Raw genomic sequence first — 21419 nt, 5'->3', positions numbered from 1 at the left:
CACCCCCCCAACCCCAGGAGGCATCCTTTGGAAACTATCTACACCACCGTGGGGTGTGGGAATGGGAATGAAAGATCAAGCAGATGAAATGGGCCTATGTCCAAAGCCCTTCTCTATCTGCAAAGGGGCAAGAGGGAGCGTGAGGGCCTGATCCTTTCCCCCACCCGCCTCCATAGATGGAGGGTTTTGTGCGGGGCTGGGGGAGCAGAGGGGGAGAAACCTGGTTGGCCGTCGCCCTTTTCAGGTTGTGCTACTGTGTATATAAAGAAGGCAGTGCAATATTAAAAGGGTGTCGGACGGTGCGAGACTGAACTGCCCAACCCCTAGCGAGGGGATTGTTTAGGTGACCAGCCCCCATTTCCCCCCAGCCCACTGCTCCCCTCAGGATGATCATTCCCACTGGGCCCGACAAGTAGGTTGGCAGGCCTGGCCTGAGACGAACGGTTATTGACCCTTCGGTTTTAAGGGCACAATTTAAAATAAAAAGTACCTGCCCGTGAGGACCGTGAGAAAAATTTGCCTTTGAGATCTCTGAACTGGTGAAGTGATCGGAGCCTCTTCCTTTGGGCCCAGACAGAGATTTCTGAATGGGGAAAGAGGTAAGAGCATCATTTTAGGCCCAGGCCACGATCTCTAAGCTGGGGCCTGTTGTAAGAGCCTCATCCTGCGGGCCAAGTTGGTGATCTCTGACCTGGGTGGGTGGTTCGGAGCTTCTTCCTGCAGGCCCAGGCCACAATCCCAGAACGGGGACGGGATAAGAGCTGTTCCTCTAGGCACAGACCGTGATCTCTAAACAGGAGGAAGGGGTAGGTGCCTTTTCCTGTAGGATCTCTGAGCTGGGTCGGGTGGGGAGAAAGAGAGAGAGCGCGCGCGCAAAAGAGGGGTAGGAGCCTCTTCCTGTAGGCCCAGACCCCAAATCTCTGAACTGGTAGCGATAGGAGCCTCTTCCTGTGGGCCAAGTGCTCTACCTCTGGACCAGAGACACAAGCCACTTCATGACGGCCCAGGACCACAGCTCACATCAGGATAAATCGGCTGTAGGCCAATTCTAGATCTCCCTGAACGGGGCTCCGGATCCCTCCTTCATTCCAGGTCTAATCGACACAACCAAACCGCCTGAACGAAGACTCCATTTCCCCTGGAGGCCAAGACCCTATCAATGTTGCCTCTGCTGTTCAGATTGCCACACAGTAGTGCAATGTTGCTTATAGGGTTCTGGACAGCAGGAGAATCCAGTGTCAGACCAACAGCAGACGATGGCGGCAACTCCTTTTATGAAAAAGGCCAGAGTAATTTTCTCGTGTTTATTTCTCCCCCATTAACTGTTGTTAGGGCATCAGGACGAAAAGCATTCGTAGACCTGCCATCGTCATTCGTAGACCTGCCAGTTGGAAACCTATTCGCAGAATGAGGCTCAACATTTCTGTGACAGCTGTTGAGAAGAGGAATCCAGTTAGTCCCACACTGCCCTGCTCTTTTATTTCATTACAGGGTTAGACACGGAGTGAAGCTCCCTTTATACTGTCCCCCATCAAACACTCCCAGGACAGGGACAGAAGGGTTAGGTACAGAGTAGCACAAAAACCAAACATGCAAAAAATAAATTTCTCATCTTTTGTCCCTCTCGACCCCAGTCTTTTTTTTTTGCCCGGTTTCCTTCCCGTTCCCTCGATGTTTTCCCTTATTAAATTGAATGAAAAACCCTTCAGTGATGGAAAGAGAGTTCGATGTTGACACTGGGTACAAAGTAGGAGCAGACACACTGTCAGGGTAATGGAAAGGAAGCTCTACACTGTACCTAACCCCGTGCTGTTCCTGCCCTGGGAGCACTCTATGCTAACAGTGGAAACGATTCCATGAATATTACCAGAAACACTGTGAATGTTTAAATTAAAAAAAAGTTTATTGTACAAAGGAAAATTAAATAAAAAAACATTTAAGCAAACCCACCATCGGGGGCACTTCAGGTCAGTACATGTCCTGTTCTCATCTCAGCTTACAGTCTCCCGACAACACCCCCCTCTATACATTCCCCTCCCTGTGGGGTCCACACACTTGCTCCATATAACAACGCCCCCCCCACCCCTTCCCTCCACCAGCCCTGGTCCAACAGGTCAGTAGCTCTCTCTATCTCTCTCTCCCCCAATCCACAGGGATAGAGACAGAGGGGAGGGGGCGGTGGGGGTGTATCAGGCCACCCTGGCTTCTTAGCGCATGCTGCTGCTGCTGCTGGGTTGGGAACTGCTCAGTCCTGGGTGCTCCGGGCTATGACGGTTCTACAAACAGAAAGAAGAAGGTGACAAACAACAAAATCAGGAACTGGGTCTTTCTATTGAGACCTCGGCTGCAGAATTCCCAACATCCCTCCCTTCCTGACCCGAGAGCTGGGCCCTACTATTCACAGTCACTGAGCACTGCCAGCTGGGCAGGAAAGGAACAGCAAGAATCCTATCTCACATCACCAATCCAGGCCAGTCACTCCCTACCCTTTTAAGGTAGTAAGGGTCGTAGAGTGGGAGAGAGTTTCACTCAGTCCAGGCCCGGGAGAGGAGGTTCCGGTTGGACAAGAAATGGGAAAGAGTTCAGTCCCGGAGTTAAGGCCCAACCCCAAGCCAGCATCCCTCCGTCATATGCCCCAACCCCCATCAAAAGGTATCCAATCAGGAAATGGAAGGTACCACTCAGGTACTTCCCCCCCACCACCTGGCTGACCAGTCCGACGCACAACACCCCTCCTCCCCCAGGTCACTGGCTGACCAGCCTGACATCCCCCACCGCAACTCCCTCCCCGACCCCGGTCACTGGCTGACCAGCACCACGTCCCCCCAACCCCACCAACTCCCTCCCCAACCCCAGTCACTGGCTGACCAGCCCCATGTTTCCTGCTGCCCAGGTCTCACTGGCTGATCCTTAACCTCTCACCTTTTTCTTTTTCTTCTCTTTCTTTTTCTTCTTCCGATCAGGATCATCATCCTTTTTCTTCTTCTTCTTCTTGTGATCAGAATCGGAGGGCGTCTCTGAGAGTGTGATGGAGAGTAAGATCAAAATCAAAGAAAGAACCCCACAGCGGGCACAGGGCAGACTCCTTCCATGTCCCACAACCCATTCCCCTGCACCCCCCCCCCCACAGCGGGCATGGGGCAGGCTCCTCCCTGTGTCCCACAACCCATTCCCCTGCCCCCCCACAGCGGGCACGGGGCAGACTCCTCCCGATGTCCCACAACCCATTCCCCTGCCCCCCCACAGCGGGCATGGGGCAGACTCCTCCCGTGTCCCACAACCCATTCCCCTGCCCCCCCCGCCCACAGCGGGCATGGGGCAGGCTCCTCCCATGTCCCACAACCCATTCCCCTGCACCCCCCCCCCCCACAGCGGGCATGGGGCAGGCTCCTCCCTGTGTCCCACAACCCATTCCCCTGCCCCCCCACAGCGGGCACGGGGCAGACTCCTCCCGATGTCCCACAACCCATTCCCCCGCCCCCCCACAGCGGGCATGGGGCAGACTCCTCCCGTGTCCCACAACCCATTCCCCTGCCCCCCCCCGCCCACAGCGGGCATGGGGCAGGCTCCTCCCATGTCCCACAACCCATTCCCCTGCCCCCCCACAGGGGGCAGGCTCCTCCCGTGTCCCACAACCCATTCCCCTGCCCCCCCCACAGGGGGCAGGCTCCTCCCGTGTCCCACAACCCATTCCCCTGCCCACCCCCCACAGCGGGCACGGGGCAGACTCCTCCCGATGTCCCACAACCCATTCCCCTGCCCCCCCACAGCGGGCACGGGGCAGGCTCCTCCCGTGTCCCACAACCCATTCCCCTGCAACCCCCCCCGACACAGCGGGCACGGGGCAGGCTCCTCCCGTGTCCCACAACCCATTCCCCTGCAACCCCCCCCGACACAGCGGGCACGGGGCAGGCTCCTCCCGTGTCCCACAACCCATTCCCCTGCAACCCCCCCCGACACAGCGGGCACGGGGCAGGCTCCTCCCGTGTCCCACAACCCATTCCCCTGCAACCCCCCCCGCCACAGCGGGCACGGGGCAGGCTCCTCCCGTGTCCCACAACCCATTCCCCTGCAACCCCCCCCGACACAGCGGGCACGGGGCAGGCTCCTCCCGTGTCCCACAACCCATTCCCCACACACCTATGGACACAGGGCAGGAGAGAAGCTTCCCATGGGGGGTACTGTGTTTCCATCCAGGAAGATGACATGACTGGGGCCTCTATGACAGACACCGGAATAATTCAGAGTTGATAGGGTGGGGACGTTTGATAGGCTAAGCGAAGTTGGCATATCCAAGGAAACTAGCCAGAGGAAGGCAGAAGGCATGTGGATATCAACCATGATTTTCCAGTCTTTGTAAAATGAGGGGTGGTGCCTGACTGCAGGATTGTAAATGTTCAAAGAAGGATGTGCAATGATAAACACAACTACAGGACTGTCCACTCAACCTCAGGTGGGAGCTTTCCACATTCAGATCAAAATTAATCACACAGATAAATGTCGATTAACCGAGTGGAGTTCCTTAAGGCATGCTGTGTTTAATTCACTTGCAGTGAGATAATGAAAGAATCAACAAATGCTTGTGGTGTCCTGTACAATACCATAATGATGTACCACCGACAAGGGTCTGCACCTTTAGCCCCAGCACCAGGGACCCAGGTTCGATTCCAGCCTCGGGCGAGTGTGGAGCTTTGCACATTCTCCCAGTGTCTCCGTGGCTTTTGGAGTCTCCTCCCACAGTTCAAAGATGAGCGGGTTAAGTGGTTTGGCCATGGGAAATGCGGGGTCATAGGGTAGGAAAGTGGATCTGGGTGCGATGCTTTGTAGAGTGGCTGCTTCCACACCAAAGGGTTTGAGTTATAAAGATAGCTCGTGTTGAAATTCCCCTCTTCAGAAAAAAGACACTTGCCAGACACTTGCCATTCACTCTATCTATACCCCTCATGATTTCATAAGGTCAGCTCTCAACCTCCTGTGGGAAGAACCTTCTTCAGAAATCTGAAGATTTCTGAACAAGTGTCTAGGCCCGAGACGTCAGCTTTCCTGCCCCTCTGATGCTGCTTGTCCTGCTGTGTCCATCCAGCCCCACACCTTGTTATCTCACATTCTCCAGCATCTGCAGCTCCTGTTACCCCTCTGCCCCTCTGATGCTGCTTGTCCTGCTGTGTCCATCCAGCCCCACACCTTGTTATCTCACATTCTCCAGCATCTGCAGTTCCTGTTACCCCTCTGCTCCTCTGACGCTGCTTGGCCTGATGTGTTCATCCAGCTCCACACCTTGTTATCTCACATTCTCCAGCATCTGCAGCTCCTGTTACCCCTCTGCTCCTCTGATGCTGCTGGGCCTGCTGTGTTCATCCAGCCCCACACCTTGTTATCTCACATTCTCCAGCATCTGCAGCTCCTGTTACCCCTCTGCCCCTCTGATGCTGCTTGTCCTGCTGTGTTCATCCAGCCTCACACCTTGTTATCTCACATTCTCCAGCATCTGCAGCTCCTGTTACCCCTCTGCCCCTCTGATGCTGCTTGTCCTGCTGTGTTCATCCAGCCCCACACCGTGTTATCGCAGATTCTCCAGCATCTGCAGCTCCTGTTACCCCTCTGCCCCTCTGATGCTGCTTGTCCTGCTGTGTTCATCCAGCCCCACACCATGTTATCTCACATTCTCCAGCATCTGCAGCTCCTGTTACCCCTCTGCTCCTCTGATGCTGCTTGTCCTGCTGTGTTCATCCAGCCCCACACCTTGTTATCTCACATTCTCCAGCATCTGCAGCTCCTGTTACCCCTCTGCCCCTCTGATGCTGCTTGTCCTGCTGTGTTCATCCAGCCCCACACCTTGTTATCTCACATTCTCCAGCATCTGCAGTTCCTGTTACCCCTCTGCTCCTCTGATGCTGCTGGGCCTGCTGTGTTCATCCAGCCCCACACCTTGTAATCTCACATTCTCCAGCATCCGCAGCTCCTGTTACCCCTCTGCCCCTCTGATGCTGCTTGTCCTGCTGTGTTCATCCAGCCCCTACCTTGTAATCTCACATTCTCCAGCATCTGCAGCTCCTGTTACCCCTCTGCTCCTCTGATGCTGCTTGTCCTGCTGTGTTCATCCAGCCCCACACCATGTTATCTCACATTCTCCAGCATCTGCAGTTCCTGTTACCCCTCTGCTCCTCTGATGCTGCTTGGCCTGATGTGTTCATCCAGCCCCACACCATGTTATCTCACATTCTCCAGCATCTGCAGCTCCTGTTACCCCTCTGTGCCTCTGATGCTGCTTGGCCTGCTGTGTCCATCCAGATTCACACCTTGTTATCTCAACTTTTAGGCCATGTTTGTCCTGCATTTGCACACATCAAAAGAGTTATAGCCCAGGGGAGGGAAGTAGATGGGAACCCAGGAAATTAGGACGGTTTGGTAACCAGGAGAGAACCAGAAGGGGCAAGGGGGCACTGGAAGCAGGGGAAATGGGAGAAAGTGAGGGGAAAACCACGTGCAGGCATGTTCCTGAGTTAGCACACATCTTGCAGGTTCCTGCAAATGCCACCGTATTATAGTCGGACACCCATAACATTGCTTAAAGAACGAGCGGTTCAGAGAAGGTTTCGCTCAACTGATTCTTAAAGAGGCAAAGTTCAACCTGGATCCATCGCAGTTCAGAAGGATGAGAGGTAATATTGAAACAGTAAAAGGATCCTGACAGAATGGATGCTCGCAGGATGTGTCTCCTTGTGGAAGATGTTAAAACTAGGGGACAGTTTAAAAATAACAGATTGCTTATTTTCATTCATCTCAGCCTCCTCCAGTTGGCCCAGAATCACCAATGTCAGTCTACAGTCAACTCGATTCACTCCACATGATATAAAGAAATGATTGGAACCACTGGGTACTACGAAGGTTACAGGGTCCCTACAATACTCCAGCAATAATACTGAATATCTGTGCCCCAGAATTTGCCGCTCCCTTAGCCAAGCTATTCCAGTAGTTACAACACTGGTAACTACCCCATAACGTGGAAATTTGCTCAGGTACGTCCTGTACACAAAAAGCAGGACACACCCAACCCGGCCAATTCCCGCTCCATCGGTCTCCACTCGACCATCAGTAAAGTGATGGAAGGTGTCAGTAACAGGGCTATCACACAGCATCTGCTCAGCAATAGCCTGCTCAGTGACACCCAGTTTGGGTTCCACCAGGGCCACCCAGCTCCTGATCTCATTACAGCCTCGGTTCAAGCATGGACAAAAGAGCTGAACTCCAGAGGTGAGACGAGAGTGACAGCCCTTAACAATAGGCTGCATATGACTAAGTGGGGCATCACAGGGGCCTAGCAAAACTGGAATCAATGGGAATCGGGGGGCAAACACTCTATACCTGACACAGAGGAAGATGGTCGTGGTTGTTGGAGGTCAATCATCTCAGCTCCAGGACATCTCTGCAGGAGTTCCTCAGAGTAGTGTCCTAGGCCCAACCATCTCCAGTTGCTTCATCAATGACCTCCATCATAAGGTCAGAAGTGGGAATGTTCGCCGATGATTACACAATGTTCAGCCCCATTCGTGATTCCTCAGATGCTGAAGCACTCACAATGGGTTGGCACAGAGACAGTGGGATGAATAACCTCCTCCTGTCATTCTATGATTTAATGCCAATTACTGTACCCACCCAGTGGGCAGGGACAGCTCCTCCTGTATCCCATAATCCACTCCCCACCTGACCCCAATGGCATGACTCTTCCTGTATCCCTCCAGCCATTTCCCACCTGCCTACCTGGTGGAACAGGGTCCTGAGTCCGACTGTGCTTCTGTTTGTGTTTGCTTTTCTTCTTCGGAGGCTGGATATGCATCAGTCGATATTGTTCAGGTAGCTGTAGGGTGCAGGAGAGGCGGTCAGAGAGGAAAGAGACAGAAATAGAAATTCCAAGGTGGGGGGGGGGGAATAAATTATTTTTAAAAAATAATAATAAATCGGCAGGTCTGGCAGCATCTGCGGTGAGGAAGCAGAGTTGACATTTTGACTCCAGTGACCCTTCTTCAGAACTGTGCTTTCTATCCACAGATGCTGCCAGACCTGCTGAGCATCTCCAACAATTTCTGTTTTTGTGTCACACTTCTGGCATCTGTGGTTCTTTGTTTAGTAGGAAGGAAGGAGATCCCGTTTAGAGACAAAGAAAAAGATACAGTAGATGCCGGAATCTCAGGTAGACAAACAGGAGGCTGGAAAAACGCAGCAGGCCAGAATGCATCTGGACCAAAGGTGCAATCAACGTTTCGGGTATGACCCTTTTTCAGGTCTGGATGAGGGGGTGCTGCAGATTAAGGGGATGGGAGGGGTGGAGGCGGAATGGTGGGGATAGGTGAACACTGGTGGTACGTATGACCTGGTTGGTCGATGGGAAGGGTGAATCCGGTCAGAAGGTGGAAAAGGAAGGGAGGTGGTGGGGCTGGAAGGGAAACTGGGGGATGGCTGGCAAGGGTATTTCAAATTGGAGAACTCAGTGTTGAGCCCTTCGGGCTGTGGGTGGCCCAGGCGCAAGATAAGGTGTTGTTCTTCAAATTTACATAACGAGTTGCTGTGAGGAGGCCGAGGATGGACCCGTCAGGGGTTGGCGGGAGGTGGAGTTGAAATGGATGGTAACTAGGAGGCCTATGGGCCAGGCAAAGATGCTCAGTGAAACGGTCACCTAGTCTATGTTTGCTCTCACTGATGTTTGAGAAGACCAGAAGCAATAGGCAAGGTTGGAGGAAATGCAGGTGAAGCTCTGTCTCACATGGAAAGGCTGTTTCTGGCTCTGAATGGCGGTGAGGGAGGTTGTGTCGGGGCAGGTACAGCATATTTTACAGTTACAGGGAGAGGCGGTTTGGTGGGGAGTGTGGCGCAAACTTAGGAGTCATGAAGGGAATGGTCCTTGCGGAAGGCAGAGAGGGATGAGGAGTGAAAGATGTTCTGGGAGGTGGGGTTAATTGGAATTGGCAGAAGTGTTTAAGCATGATACATTGGATGTGGAGACTGGTGGGGTGGGAAGCAGGACAAAGGGACCCTATGTTTATTACGTCTGGGGGATGTGGAGGATGGTTAAGAGCTGTGGAGTGGGAAATGGAAGAGGCGAGGTGGAGGGCTGCCTGGAAGACTGGGGGGGGGGGGGTGGGCAGCGTTGTTTGGAAGAGCAGCACCAGTTTGGGGGAAAGGGGGTGGAAATCGCTAAGTACAATGAGAACATGGGCACAGAACAAGGGGCTGATAATGAGCAGAGAGGGGGAGGGAAAAAGCATGTATGTGAAAGAGATGAATGAACAAACAGAGAGAAAGAGCAAGAGACAGAGACAAAGACCAAAAACAAACAAGAGTGACACCCTGAGAGTAACCACGAAGCCAAAGGAAGATGGACACACACATACACCCCTCATCAAACCTGCCTCCAAGGGAGTAATATTAAACAGAGAGGGAGCGCGTGAGAGAGCCAGCACGGGCGCAAGAGAGAGCGAGCGAGAGAGAGAGCCAGCGAGAGAGAGCACGCGAGAGAGAGCACGCGAGAGAGAGCACGCGAGAGAGAGCACGCGAGAGAGAGCGAGCGAGAGAGGACGCGCGCGAGAGCGAGCCAGCGAGAGGACGCGCGCGAGAGCGAGCGAGCGAGAGGACGCGCGCGAGAGCGAGCGAGAGGACGCGGGCGAGAGAGAGCGAGCGAGAGGACGCGCGCGAGAGAGAGCGAGCGAGAGGACGCGCGCGAGAGAGAGCGAGCGAGAGGACGCGCGCGAGAGAGAGCGAGCGAGAGGACGCGCGCGAATGAGAGCGAGCGAGAGGACGCGCGCGAGAGCGAGCGAGAGGACGCGCGCGAGAGAGAGCGAGCGAGAGGACGCGCGCGAGAGAGAGCGAGCGAACGCGCGCGAGAGAGAGCGCGCGAGCGCGAGAGGACGCGCGCGAGCGCGAGAGGACGCGCGCGAGAGAGAGCGAGCGAGAGGACGCGCGCGAGAGCGAGCGAGAGGACGCGCGCGAGAGAGAGCGAGCGAACGCGCGCGAGAGAGAGCGCGCGAGCGCGAGAGGACGCGCGCGAGAGAGAGCGCGCGAGCGCGAGAGGACGCGCGCGAGAGAGAGCGCGCGAGAGCGAGAGGACGCGCGCGAGAGAGAGCGCGCGAGAGCGAGAGGACGCGCGCGAGAGAGAGCGCGCGAGAGCGAGAGGACGCGCGCGAGAGAGAGCGCGCGAGAGCGAGAGGACGCGCGCGAGAGAGAGCGCGCGAGAGGACGCGCGCGAGAGAGAGCGCGCGAGAGCGAGAGGACGCGCGCGAGAGAGAGCGCGCGAGAGAGAGCGCGCGAGAGCGAGAGGACGCGCGCGAGAGAGAGCGCGCGAGAGCGAGAGGACGCGCGCGAGAGAGAGCGCGCGAGAGCGAGAGGACGCGCGCGAGAGAGAGCGCGCGAGAGCGAGAGGACGCGCGCGAGAGAGAGCGCGCGAGAGCGAGAGGACGCGCGCGAGAGAGAGCGAGCGAGAGCGAGAGGACGCGCGCGAGAGAGAGCGAGCGAGAGAGAGCGAGCGAGAGGACGCGCGCGAGAGAGGGAGCGGACGCGCGCGAGAGAGCGAGCGAGAGCGAGAGGACGCGCGCGAGAGCGAGAGGACGCGCGCGAGAGAGCGAGTGAGAGCGAGAGGACGCGCGCGAGAGAGCGAGCGAGAGCGAGAGGACGCGCGCGAGAGAGAGCGAGCGAGAGGACGCGCGCGAGAGAGAGCGAGCGAACGCGCGCGAGAGAGAGCGCGCGAGCGCGAGAGGACGCGCGCGAGAGAGAGCGCGCGAGCGCGAGAGGACGCGCGCGAGAGAGAGCGCGCGAGCGCGAGAGGACGCGCGCGAGAGAGAGCGCGCGAGAGCGAGAGGACGCGCGCGAGAGAGAGCGCGCGAGAGCGAGAGGACGCGCGCGAGAGCGAGAGGACGCGCGCGAGAGAGAGCGCGCGAGAGCGAGAGGACGCGCGCGAGAGAGAGCGCGCGAGAGCGAGAGGACGCGCGCGAGAGAGAGCGCGCGAGAGCGAGAGGACGCGCGCGAGAGAGAGCGCGCGAGAGGACGCGCGCGAGAGAGAGCGCGCGAGAGCGAGAGGACGCGCGCGAGAGAGAGCGCGCGAGAGCGAGAGGACGCGCGCGAGAGAGAGCGCGCGAGAGCGAGAGGACGCGCGCGAGAGAGAGCACGCGAGAGCGAGAGGACGCGCGCGAGAGAGAGCGAGCGAGAGCGAGAGGACGCGCGCGAGAGAGCGAGCGGACGCGCGCGAGAGAGCGAGCGAGAGCGAGAGGACGCGCGCGAGAGCGAGAGGACGCGCGCGAGAGAGCGAGTGAGAGCGAGAGGACGCGCGCGAGAGAGCGAGCGAGAGCGAGAGGACGCGCGCGAGAGAGCGAGCGAGAGGACGCGCGCGAGAGAGCGAGCGAGAGGACGCGCGTGAGAGAGTGCGCGCGAGAGCGAGAGGACGCGCGCGAGAGAGAGCGAGCGAGAGCGAGAGCGAGAGGACGCGCGCGAGAGCGAGAGGACGCGCGCGAGAGAGCGAGAGGACGCGCGCGAGAGAGCGAGCGAGAGCGAGAGGACGCGCGCGAGAGAGAGAGGACGCGCGCGAGAGAGAGAGGACGCGCGCGAGAGAGAGAGGACGCGCGCGAGAGAGAGAGGACGCGCGCGAGAGAGAGAGCGAGAGGACGCGCGCGAGAGAGAGAGCGAGAGGACGCGCGCGAGAGAGAGAGCGAGCGTGAACGAGAGCGAGAGCGAGAGGACGCGCGCGAGAGAGCGAGCGAGAACGAGAGCGAGCGAGAGAGAGACAGAGCGAGAGCACGCGCGCGAGAGAGCGAGAGCACGCGCGCGAGAGAGCGAGAGCACGCGCGCGAGAGAGCGAGAGCGAGAGCGAGAGCGAGAGCACGCGCGCGAGAGAGCGAGAGCGAAAGCCCGCGCGCGAGAGAGCGAGAGCGAGAGCACGCGCGCGAGAGAGCGAGAGAGACAGCGAGAGCACGCGCGCGAGAGCGAGAGCACGCGCGCGAGAGCGAGAGCAAGCGCGCGAGAGCGCGCGCGAGAGAGAGAGAGCGAGAGAGAGAGCGAGAGAGCGAGAGCACGCGCGCGAGAGAGCGAGAGCACGCGCGCGAGAGAGCGAGAGCACGCGCGCGAGAGAGCGAGAGCACGCGCGCGAGAGAGCGAGTGCACGCGCGCGAGAGAGCGAGTGCACGCGCGCGAGAGAGCGAGTGCGAGAGCACGCGCGCGAGAGAGCGAGAGCGAGTGCACGCGCGCGAGAGCGAGCGAGAGCACGCGCGCGAGAGAGCGAGCGAGAGCGCGAGCGGACGCGCGCGAGAGAGCGAGAGCACGCGCGCGAGAGAGCGAGTGCACGCGCGCGAGAGAGCGAGTGCGAGAGCACGCGCGCGAGAGAGCGAGAGCGAGTGCACGCGCGCGAGAGCGAGCGAGAGCACGCGCGCGAGAGAGCGAGCGAGAGCGCGAGCGGACGCGCGCGAGAGAGCGAGAGCACGCGCGCGAGAGAGCGAGAGAACGCGCGCGAGAGAGCGAGAGCGAGAGAAAGCGCGCGAGAGAGCGAGAGCGAGAGACGCACGCGAGAGAGCGAGAGCGAGAGCACGCGCGCGAGAGAGAGAGCGAGAGAACGCGCGCGAGAGCGCGAGAGAGAGAGCGAGAGAACGCGCGCGAGAGCGAGAGCGAGAGAACGCGCGCGAGAGCGCGAGAGAGAGAGCGAGAGCGAGAGCGAGAGCGCGAGAGAGAGAGCGCGAGAGAGAGAGCGAGAGCACGCGCGCGAGAGAGAGAGCGAGAGCGAGCGCGAGAGAGAGAGCGAGAGCGAGCGCGAGAGAGAGAGCGAGAGCGAGCGCGAGAGAGAGCGCGAGAGAGAGAGTGCGAGAGAGTGCACGCGCGCGAGAGAGCGAGCGAGAGCGCGAGCGGACGCGCGCGAGAGAGCGAGAGCACGCGCGCGAGAGAGCGAGAGAACGCGCGCGAGAGAGCGAGAGAACGCGCGCGAGAGAGCGAGAGAACGCGCGCGAGAGAGCGAGAGCGAGAGAACGCGCGCGAGAGAGCGAGAGCGAGAGAACGCGCGCGAGAGAGCGTGAGCGAGAGACGCGCGCGAGAGAGCGAGAGCGTGAGCGAGAGCACGCGCGCGAGAGAGAGAGCGAGAGAACGCGCACGAGAGCGCGAGAGAGAGAGCGAGAGAACGCGCGCGAGAGCGCGAGAGAGAGAGCGAGAGCGAGAGCGCGAGAGAGAGCGAGAGCGAGAGCGCGAGAGAGAGAGCGAGAGCGAGAGCGCGAGAGAGAGAGAGCGAGAGCGCGAGAGAGAGCGCGAGAGCACGCGCGCGAGAGAGAGAGCGAGAGCACGCGCGCGAGAGAGAGCGAGAGCACGCGCGCGAGAGCGCGAGAGAGAGAGCGCGAGAGAGAGAGCGCGAGATGGAGAGCGCGAGATGGAGAGCGCGAGATGGAGAGCGCGAGATGGAGAGAGCGAGATGGAGAGAGCGAGATGGAGAGAGCGAGATGGAGAGAGCGAGAGAGAGAGCGAGAGAGAGAGCGAGAGAGAGAGCGAGATGGAGAGCGCGAGAGAGAGAGCAAGATGGAGAGCGCGAGAGCGAGAGAGAGAGCGCGAGATGGAGAGCGCGAGAGAGAGAGCGAGATGGAGAGCGCGAGAGCGAGAGAGAGAGCGAGATGGAGAGCGCGAGAGAGAGAGCGAGATGGAGAGCGCGAGAGAGAGAGCAAGATGGAGAGCGCGAGAGCGAGAGAGAGAGCGCGAGATGGAGAGCGCGAGATGGACAGCGCGAGAGCGAGAGAGAGAGCGAGATGGAGAGCGCGAGAGCGAGAGAGAGAGCGAGATGGAGAGCGCGAGAGAGAGAGAGCGAGAGCACGCGCGCGAGAGCGAGAGCACGCGCGCGAGAGCGAGAGAGCGAGAGCAAGCGCGCGAGAGCGAGAGCGAGAGAGAGAGCGAGAGCACGCGCGCGAGAGCGAGAGAGAGCGAGAGCACGCGCGCGAGAGCGAGAGAGAGAGCGAGAGCACGCGCGCGAGAGCGAGAGAGAGAGCGAGAGCACGCGCGCGAGAGCGAGAGAGAGAGCGAGAGCACACGCGCGAGAGCGAGAGAGAGAGCGAGAGCACGCGCGCGAGAGCGAGAGCACGCGCGCGAGAGCGAGAGCACGCGCGCGAGAGCGAGAGAGAGAGACAGAGCACGCGCGCGAGAGCGAGAGAGAGAGCGAGAGCACGCGCGCGAGAGCGAGAGAGAGAGCGAGAGCACGCGCGCGAGAGCGAGAGAGAGAGCAAGAGAGAGAGCGAGAGCATGCGCGCGAGAGCGAGAGAGAGAGCGAGAGCACGCGCATGAGAGAGCGCGAGAGCACGCGCGCGAGAGCGAGAGAGAGAGCGCGAGAGCACGCGCGCGAGAGCGAGAGAGAGAGCGCGAGAGCACGCGCGCGAGAGCGAGAGAGAGAGCGCGTGAGCACGCGCGCGAGAGCGAGAGAGAGAGCGCGAGAGCACGCGCGCGAGAGCGAGAGAGAGAGCGCGAGAGAGAGAGCGCGAGAGAGAGAGCGCGAGAGCGAGAGAGCGCGAGAGCGAGAGAGCGAGAGAGAGAGCGCGAGAGCGAGAGAGAGAGCGCGAGAGCACGCGCGCGAGAGAGAGAGCGCGAGAGCAAGAGAGAGAGCGCGAGAGCACGCGCGCGAGAGAGAGAGCGCGAGAGCGAGAGAGAGAGCGCGAGAGCACGCGCGCGAGAGAGAGAGCGCGAGAGCGAGAGAGCGAGAGCGCGAGAGAGAGCGCGAGAGCGAGAGCGAGAGCGCGAGAGCACGCGCGCGAGAGCGAGAGCGCGAGAGCACGCACGCGAGAGCGAGAGAGAGAGAGCGCGAGAGCACGCGCGCGAGAGCGAGAGCGCGAGAGCACGCGCGCGAGAGCGAGAGAGAGAGCGCGAGAGCACGCGCGCGAGAGCGAGAGAGAGCGCGAGAGCACGCGTGCGAGAGCGAGAGAGAGCGCGAGAGCACGCGCGCGAGAGCGCGAGAGAGCGAGTGCGAGAGCACGCGCGCGAGAGAGCGAGAGCGAGGGCATGCGCGCGAGAGAGCGAGAGCACGCGCGCGAGAGAGCGAGAGCGAGAGAACGCGCGCGAGAGAGCGAGGGCGAGAGCGAGAGCACGCGCGCGAGAGAGAGAGGGAGAGCACGCGCGCGAGAGAGAGAGCGAGAGCACGCGCGCGAGAGAGAGCGAGAGCACGCGCGCGAGAGAGAGCGAGCGAGAGCACGCGCGCGAGAGAGAGCGAGAGCACGCGCGCGAGAGAGAGCGAGAGCACGCGCGCGAGAGACAGAGAGCGAGAGCACGCGCGCGAGAGAGAGAGAGAGCGAGAGCACGCGCGCGAGAGAGAGAGAGAGCGAGAGCACGCGCGCGAGAGAGAGCGAGAGCACGCGCGAGAGAGAGAGCGAGAGCACGCGCGCGAGAGAGAGAGCGAGAGCACGCGCGCGAGAGCGCGAGAGAGAGAGCGAGAGCACGCGCGCGAGAGCGCGAGAGAGAGAGCGAGAGAGAGAGCGAGAGAGAGAGCGAGAGAGAGACAGCGAGATGGAGAGCGCGAGATGGAGAGCGCGAGATGGAGAGCGAGATGGAGAGCGCGAGATGGAGAGCGCGAGATGGAGAGCGCGAGATGGAGAGCGAGATGGAGAGCGCGAGAGCGAGAGAGAGAGCGAGATGGAGAGCGCCAGAGCGAGAGTGAGATGGAGAGCGCAAGAGCGAGAGAGAGAGCGAGATGGAGAGCGCGAGAGAGAGCGCGAGATGGAGAGCGCGAGAGAGAGCGCGAGAGCGAGAGAGCGAGAGAGAGAGAGCGAGATGGAGAGCGCGAGAGAGAGAGCGAGATGGAGAGCGCAAGAGCGAGAGAGAGAGCGAGATGGAGAGCGCGAGAGAGAGCGCGAGATGGAGAGCGCGAGAGAGAGAGCGAGAGAGAGAGCAAGATGGAGAGCGCGAGAGCGAGAGAGAGAGCGAGATGGAGAGCGCGAGAGAGAGAGCGAGATGGAGAGCGAGATGGAGAGCGCGAGAGAGAGCGCGAGAGAGAGCGCGAGAGAGAGCGCGAGAGAGAGCGCGAGATGGAGAGCGCGAGAGCGAGATGGAGAGCGCGAGAGCGAGAGAGAGAGCGAGATGGAGAGCGCGAGAGAGAGAGCGAGATGGAGAGCGCGAGATGGAGAGCGCGAGAGGGAGAGCGCGAGAGGGAGAGCGCGAGAGGGAGAGCGCGAGATGGAGAGCGCGTGATGGAGAGCGCGAGATGGAGAGCGCGAGAGGGAGAGCGCGAGAGGGAGAGCGCGAGACGGAGAGCGCGAGACGGAGAGCGCGAGACGGAGAGCGCGAGACGGAGAGCGCGTGATGGAGAGCGCGAGATGGAGAGCGCGAGAGCGAGAGCGAGAGCGAGAGAGCGAGTGAGAGAGCGAGATGGAGAGCGCGAGAGCGAGAGAGAGCGCGAGAGCGAGAGAGAGAGCGAGATGGAGAGCGCGAGAGCGAGATGGAGAGCGCGAGAGCGAGAGAGAGCGCGAGAGCGAGAGAGAGAGCGAGATGGAGAGCGCGAGAGCGAGATGGAGAGCGCGAGAGCGAGAGAGAGCGCGAGAGCGAGAGAGAGCGCGAGAGCGAGAGAGAGCGCGAGAGCACGCGCGCGAGAGCGAGAGAGAGAGCGAGAGCACGCGCGCGAGAGCGAGAGCGAGAGCACGCGCGCGAGAGCGAGAGAGAGAGCGAGAGCACGCGCGCGAGAGCGAGAGAGAGAGCGAGAGCACGCGCGCGAGAGCGAGAGCGAGAGCACGCGCGCGAGAGCGAGAGAGAGAGCACGCGCGCGAGAGAGAGAGCGAGAGCACGCGCGCGAGAGAGAGAGCGAGAGCACGCGCGCGAGAGAGAGAGCGAGAGCACGCGCGCGAGAGCGAGAGAGAGAGCGAGAGCACGCGCGCGAGAGCGAGAGAGAGCGAGAGCACGCGCGCGAGAGCGAGAGCGAGAGCACGCGCGCGAGAGCGAGAGAGAGAGCGAGAGCACGCGCGCGAGAGCGAGAGAGAGAGCGCGAGAGCGAGAGAGAGAGCGCGAGAGCGAGAGAGAGAGCGCGAGAGCGAGAGAGACAGCGCGAGAGCGAGCGCGAGAGCGCGAGAGAGCGCGAGATGGAGAGCGCGAGAGAGAGCGAGATGGAGAGCGCGAGAGAGAGCGAGATGGAGAGCGCGAGAGCGCGAGAGAGAGCGAGAGCACGCGCGCGAGAGCGCGAGAGAGAGCGAGAGCACGCGCGCGAGAGCGAGAGAGAGAGCGAGAGCACGCGCGCGAGAGCGAGAGAGAGCGAGAGCACGCGCGCGAGAGCGAGAGAGAGAGCGAGAGCACGCGCGCGAGAGCGAGAGAGAGAGCGAGAGCACGCGCGCGAGAGCGAGAGAGAGAGCGAGAGCACGCGCGCGAGAGCGAGAGCACGCGCGCGAGAGAGAGAGCGAGAGCACGCGCGCGAGAGAGCGAGAGCACGCGCGCGAGAGAGAGAGCGAGAGCACGCGCGCGAGAGAGAGAGCGAGAGCGCGCGCGCGAGAGAGCGAGAGAGAGAGCGCGCGCGCGAGAGAGCGAGAGAGAGAGCGAGAGCGCGCGAGAGAGCGAGAGAGAGAGCGAGAGCGCGCGAGAGAGCGAGAGAGAGAGCGAGAGCGCGCGCGCGAGAGAGCGAGAGCGAGAGCGCGCGCGCGAGAGAGCGAGAGAGAGAGCGAGAGAGAGAGCGAGAGAGAGAGCGAGAGCACGCGCGAGAGTGAGAGCGAGAGCACGCGCGAGAGAGAGAGCGAGAGCGCGCGCGCGAGAGAGCGAGAGCGAGAGCGCGCGCGCGAGAGAGCGAGAGCGAGAGCGCGCGCGCGAGAGAGCGAGAGAGAGAGCGCGCGCGCGAGAGAGCGAGAGAGAGAGCGAGAGCGCGCGAGAGAGCGAGAGAGAGAGCGAGAGCGCACGCGCGAGAGAGCGAGAGCGAGAGCGCGCGCGCGAGAGAGCGAGAGCGAGAGCGCGCGCGCGAGAGAGCGAGAGCGAGAGCGAGAGCGCGCGCGCGAGAGAGCGAGAGCGAGAGCGCGCGCGCGAGAGAGCGAGAGCGAGAGAGCGAGAGCGAGAGAGCGAGAGAGCGAGAGAGCGAGAGCGAGAGCGAGAGCACGCGCGCGAGAGAGCGAGAGCGAGAGCACGCGCGCGAGAGAGCGAGAGCGAGAGCACGCGCGCGAGAGAGCGAGAGCGAGAGCACGCGCGCGAGAGAGCGAGAGCGAGAGCGAGAGCACGCGCGAGAGAGAGAGCGAGATGGAGAGCGCGAGAGAGAGCGCGAGAGAGAGCGCGAGAGAGAGCGCGAGAGAGAGCGCGAGAGAGAGCGCGAGATGGAGAGCGCGAGAGAGAGAGCGCGAGAGAGAGAGCGCGAGAGAGAGAGCGCGAGAGAGAGCGCGAGAGAGAGCGCGAGATGGAGAGAGAGAGCGAGATGGAGAGCGCGAGAGAGAGAGCGAGATGGAGAGCGCGAGAGCGAGAGAGAGCGAGATGGAGAGCGCGAGAGAGAGAGCGCGAGATGGAGAGCGCGAGATGGAGAGCGCGAGATGGAGAGCGCGAGATGGAGAGCGCGAGATGGAGAGCGCGAGAGCGAGAGAGAGAGCGAGATGGAGAGCGCGAGAGCGAGAGAGAGAGCGAGATGGAGAGCGCGAGAGCGAGAGAGCGAGCGAGATGGAGAGCGCGAGAGCGAGAGAGCGAGCGAGATGGAGAGCGCGAGAGCGAGAGAGAGAGCGAGATGGAGAGCGCGAGAGAGAGAGCGAGATGGAGAGCGCGAGAGGGAGAGCGCGAGAGGGAGAGCGCGAGAGGGAGAGCGCGAGATGGAGAGCGCGAGATGGAGAGCGCGTGATGGAGAGCGCGTGATGGAGAGCGCGAGACGGAGAGCGCGAGACGGAGAGCGCGAGAGGGAGAGCGCGAGAGGGAGAGCGCGAGACGGAGAGCGCGAGACGGAGAGCGCGAGACGGAGAGCGCGTGATGGAGAGAGCGAGATGGAGAGCGCGAGAGCGAGAGAGAGCGCGAGAGCGAGAGAGAGAGCGAGAGCGAGAGAGAGAGCGAGATGGAGAGCGCGAGAGCGAGAGAGAGCGCGAGAGCGAGAGAGAGCGCGAGAGCACGCGAGCGAGAGCGAGAGCACGCGCGCGAGAGCGAGAGAGAGAGCGAGAGCACGCGCGCGAGAGCGAGAGCACGCGCGCGAGAGCGAGAGCGAGAGCACGCGCGCGAGAGCGAGAGAGAGAGCGAGAGCACGCGCGCGAGAGCGAGAGAGAGAGCGAGAGCACGCGCGCGAGAGCGAGAGAGAGAGCGAGAGCACGCGCGCGAGAGCGAGAGCGAGAGCACGCGCGCGAGAGCGAGAGAGAGAGCGAGAGCACGCGCGCGAGAGAGAGAGCGAGAGCACGCGCGCGAGAGAGAGAGCGAGAGCACGCGCGCGAGAGAGAGAGCGAGAGCACGCGCGCGAGAGCGAGAGAGAGAGCGAGAGCACGCGCGCGAGAGCGAGAGAGAGAGCGAGAGCACGCGCGCGAGAGCGAGAGAGAGAGCGAGAGCACGCGCGCGAGAGCGAGAGCGAGAGCACGCGCGCGAGAGCGAGAGCGAGAGCACGCGCGCGAGAGCGAGAGAGACAGCGCGAGAGCGAGAGAGAGCGCGAGAGCGAGAGAGACAGCGCGAGAGCGAGCGCGAGAGCGCGAGAGAGCGCGAGATGGAGAGCGCGAGAGAGCGCGAGACGGAGAGCGCGAGACGGAGAGCGCGTGATGGAGAGAGCGAGATGGAGAGCGCGAGAGCGAGAGAGAGCGCGAGAGCGAGAGAGAGAGCGAGAGCGAGAGAGAGAGCGAGATGGAGAGCGCGAGAGCGAGAGAGAGCGCGAGAGCGAGAGAGAGCGCGAGAGCACGCGAGCGAGAGCGAGAGCACGCGCGCGAGAGCGAGAGAGAGAGCGAGAGCACGCGCGCGAGAGCGAGAGCACGCGCGCGAGAGCGAGAGCGAGAGCACGCGCGCGAGAGCGAGAGAGAGAGCGAGAGCACGCGCGCGAGAGCGAGAGAGAGAGCGAGAGCACGCGCGCGAGAGCGAGAGAGAGAGCGAGAGCACGCGCGCGAGAGCGAGAGAGAGAGCGAGAGCACGCGCGCGAGAGCGAGAGCACGCGCGCGAGAGCGAGAGAGAGAGCGAGAGCACGCGCGCGAGAGAGAGAGCGAGAGCACGCGCGCGAGAGAGAGAGCGAGAGCACGCGCGCGAGAGAGAGAGCGAGAGCACGCGCGCGAGAGCGAGAGAGAGCGAGAGCACGCGCGCGAGAGCGAGAGAGAGAGCGAGAGCACGCGCGCGAGAGCGAGAGAGAGAGCGAGAGCGAGAGCACGCGCGCGAGAGCGAGAGAGAGAGCGAGAGCACGCGCGCGAGAGCGAGAGAGAGAGCGAGAGCACGCGCGCGAGAGCGAGAGCGAGAGCACGCGCGCGAGAGCGAGAGAGAGAGCGAGAGCACGCGCGCGAGAGAGAGAGCGAGAGCACGCGCGCGAGAGAGAGAGCGAGAGCACGCGCGCGAGAGAGAGAGCGAGAGCACGCGCGCGAGAGCGAGAGAGAGAGCGAGAGCACGCGCGCGAGAGCGAGAGAGAGAGCGAGAGCACGCGCGCGAGAGCGAGAGAGAGAGCGAGAGCACGCGCGCGAGAGCGAGAGCGAGAGCACGCGCGCGAGAGCGAGAGCGAGAGCACGCGCGCGAGAGCGAGAGAGACAGCGCGAGAGCGAGAGAGAGCGCGAGAGCGAGAGAGACAGCGCGAGAGCGAGCGCGAGAGCGCGAGAGAGCGCGAGATGGAGAGCGCGAGAGAGCGCGAGACGGAGAGCGCGAGACGGAGAGCGCGTGATGGAGAGAGCGAGATGGAGAGCGCGAGAGCGAGAGAGAGCGCGAGAGCGAGAGAGAGAGCGAGAGCGAGAGAGAGAGCGAGATGGAGAGCGCGAGAGCGAGAGAGAGCGCGAGAGCGAGAGAGAGCGCGAGAGCACGCGAGCGAGAGCGAGAGCACGCGCGCGAGAGCGAGAGAGAGAGCGAGAGCACGCGCGCGAGAGCGAGAGCACGCGCGCGAGAGCGAGAGCGAGAGCACGCGCGCGAGAGCGAGAGAGAGAGCGAGAGCACGCGCGCGAGAGCGAGAGAGAGAGCGAGAGCACGCGCGCGAGAGCGAGAGAGAGAGCGAGAGCACGCGCGCGAGAGCGAGAGAGAGAGCGAGAGCACGCGCGCGAGAGCGAGAGCACGCGCGCGAGAGCGAGAGAGAGAGCGAGAGCACGCGCGCGAGAGAGAGAGCGAGAGCACGCGCGCGAGAGAGAGAGCGAGAGCACGCGCGCGAGAGAGAGAGCGAGAGCACGCGCGCGAGAGCGAGAGAGAGAGCGAGAGCACGCGCGCGAGAGCGAGAGAGAGAGCGAGAGCACGCGCGCGAGAGCGAGAGAGAGAGCGAGAGCGAGAGCACGCGCGCGAGAGCGAGAGCGAGAGCACGCGCGCGAGAGCGAGAGAGAGAGCGAGAGCACGCGCGCGAGAGCGAG

The 21419-nt window shown here is 62.0% G+C and overlaps 1 protein-coding gene across 1 annotated transcript in view; it reads right to left on the bottom strand.

The window, feature by feature from the left end:
- Positions 1 to 1884: 1884 nt before the first annotated feature.
- LOC125449618 (mediator of RNA polymerase II transcription subunit 19-like) overlaps positions 1885 to 21419 on the bottom strand; it is a 111243-nt gene continuing 91708 nt past the window's right edge. Inside the window, exons 6-8 of the mRNA XM_059642902.1 lie at positions 7762 to 7858; positions 2923 to 3017; positions 1885 to 2276 (exon numbers count right to left, since the gene is read on the bottom strand). Of these exons, the coding sequence (XP_059498885.1) occupies positions 2208 to 2276; positions 2923 to 3017; positions 7762 to 7858 (261 nt within the window). The 3' untranslated portion in view covers positions 1885 to 2207. The remainder of the gene's footprint in view (positions 2277 to 2922; positions 3018 to 7761; positions 7859 to 21419) is intronic.

The sequence above is a fragment of the Stegostoma tigrinum genome, chromosome 46 (assembly GCF_030684315.1).
Source record: "Stegostoma tigrinum isolate sSteTig4 chromosome 46, sSteTig4.hap1, whole genome shotgun sequence".
In the NCBI taxonomy this organism is placed as follows: domain Eukaryota; kingdom Metazoa; phylum Chordata; class Chondrichthyes; order Orectolobiformes; family Stegostomatidae; genus Stegostoma; species Stegostoma tigrinum.
Note: the sequence above shows the minus strand (reverse complement) of the source record. Positions and strands in the feature narration are given on the sequence as shown.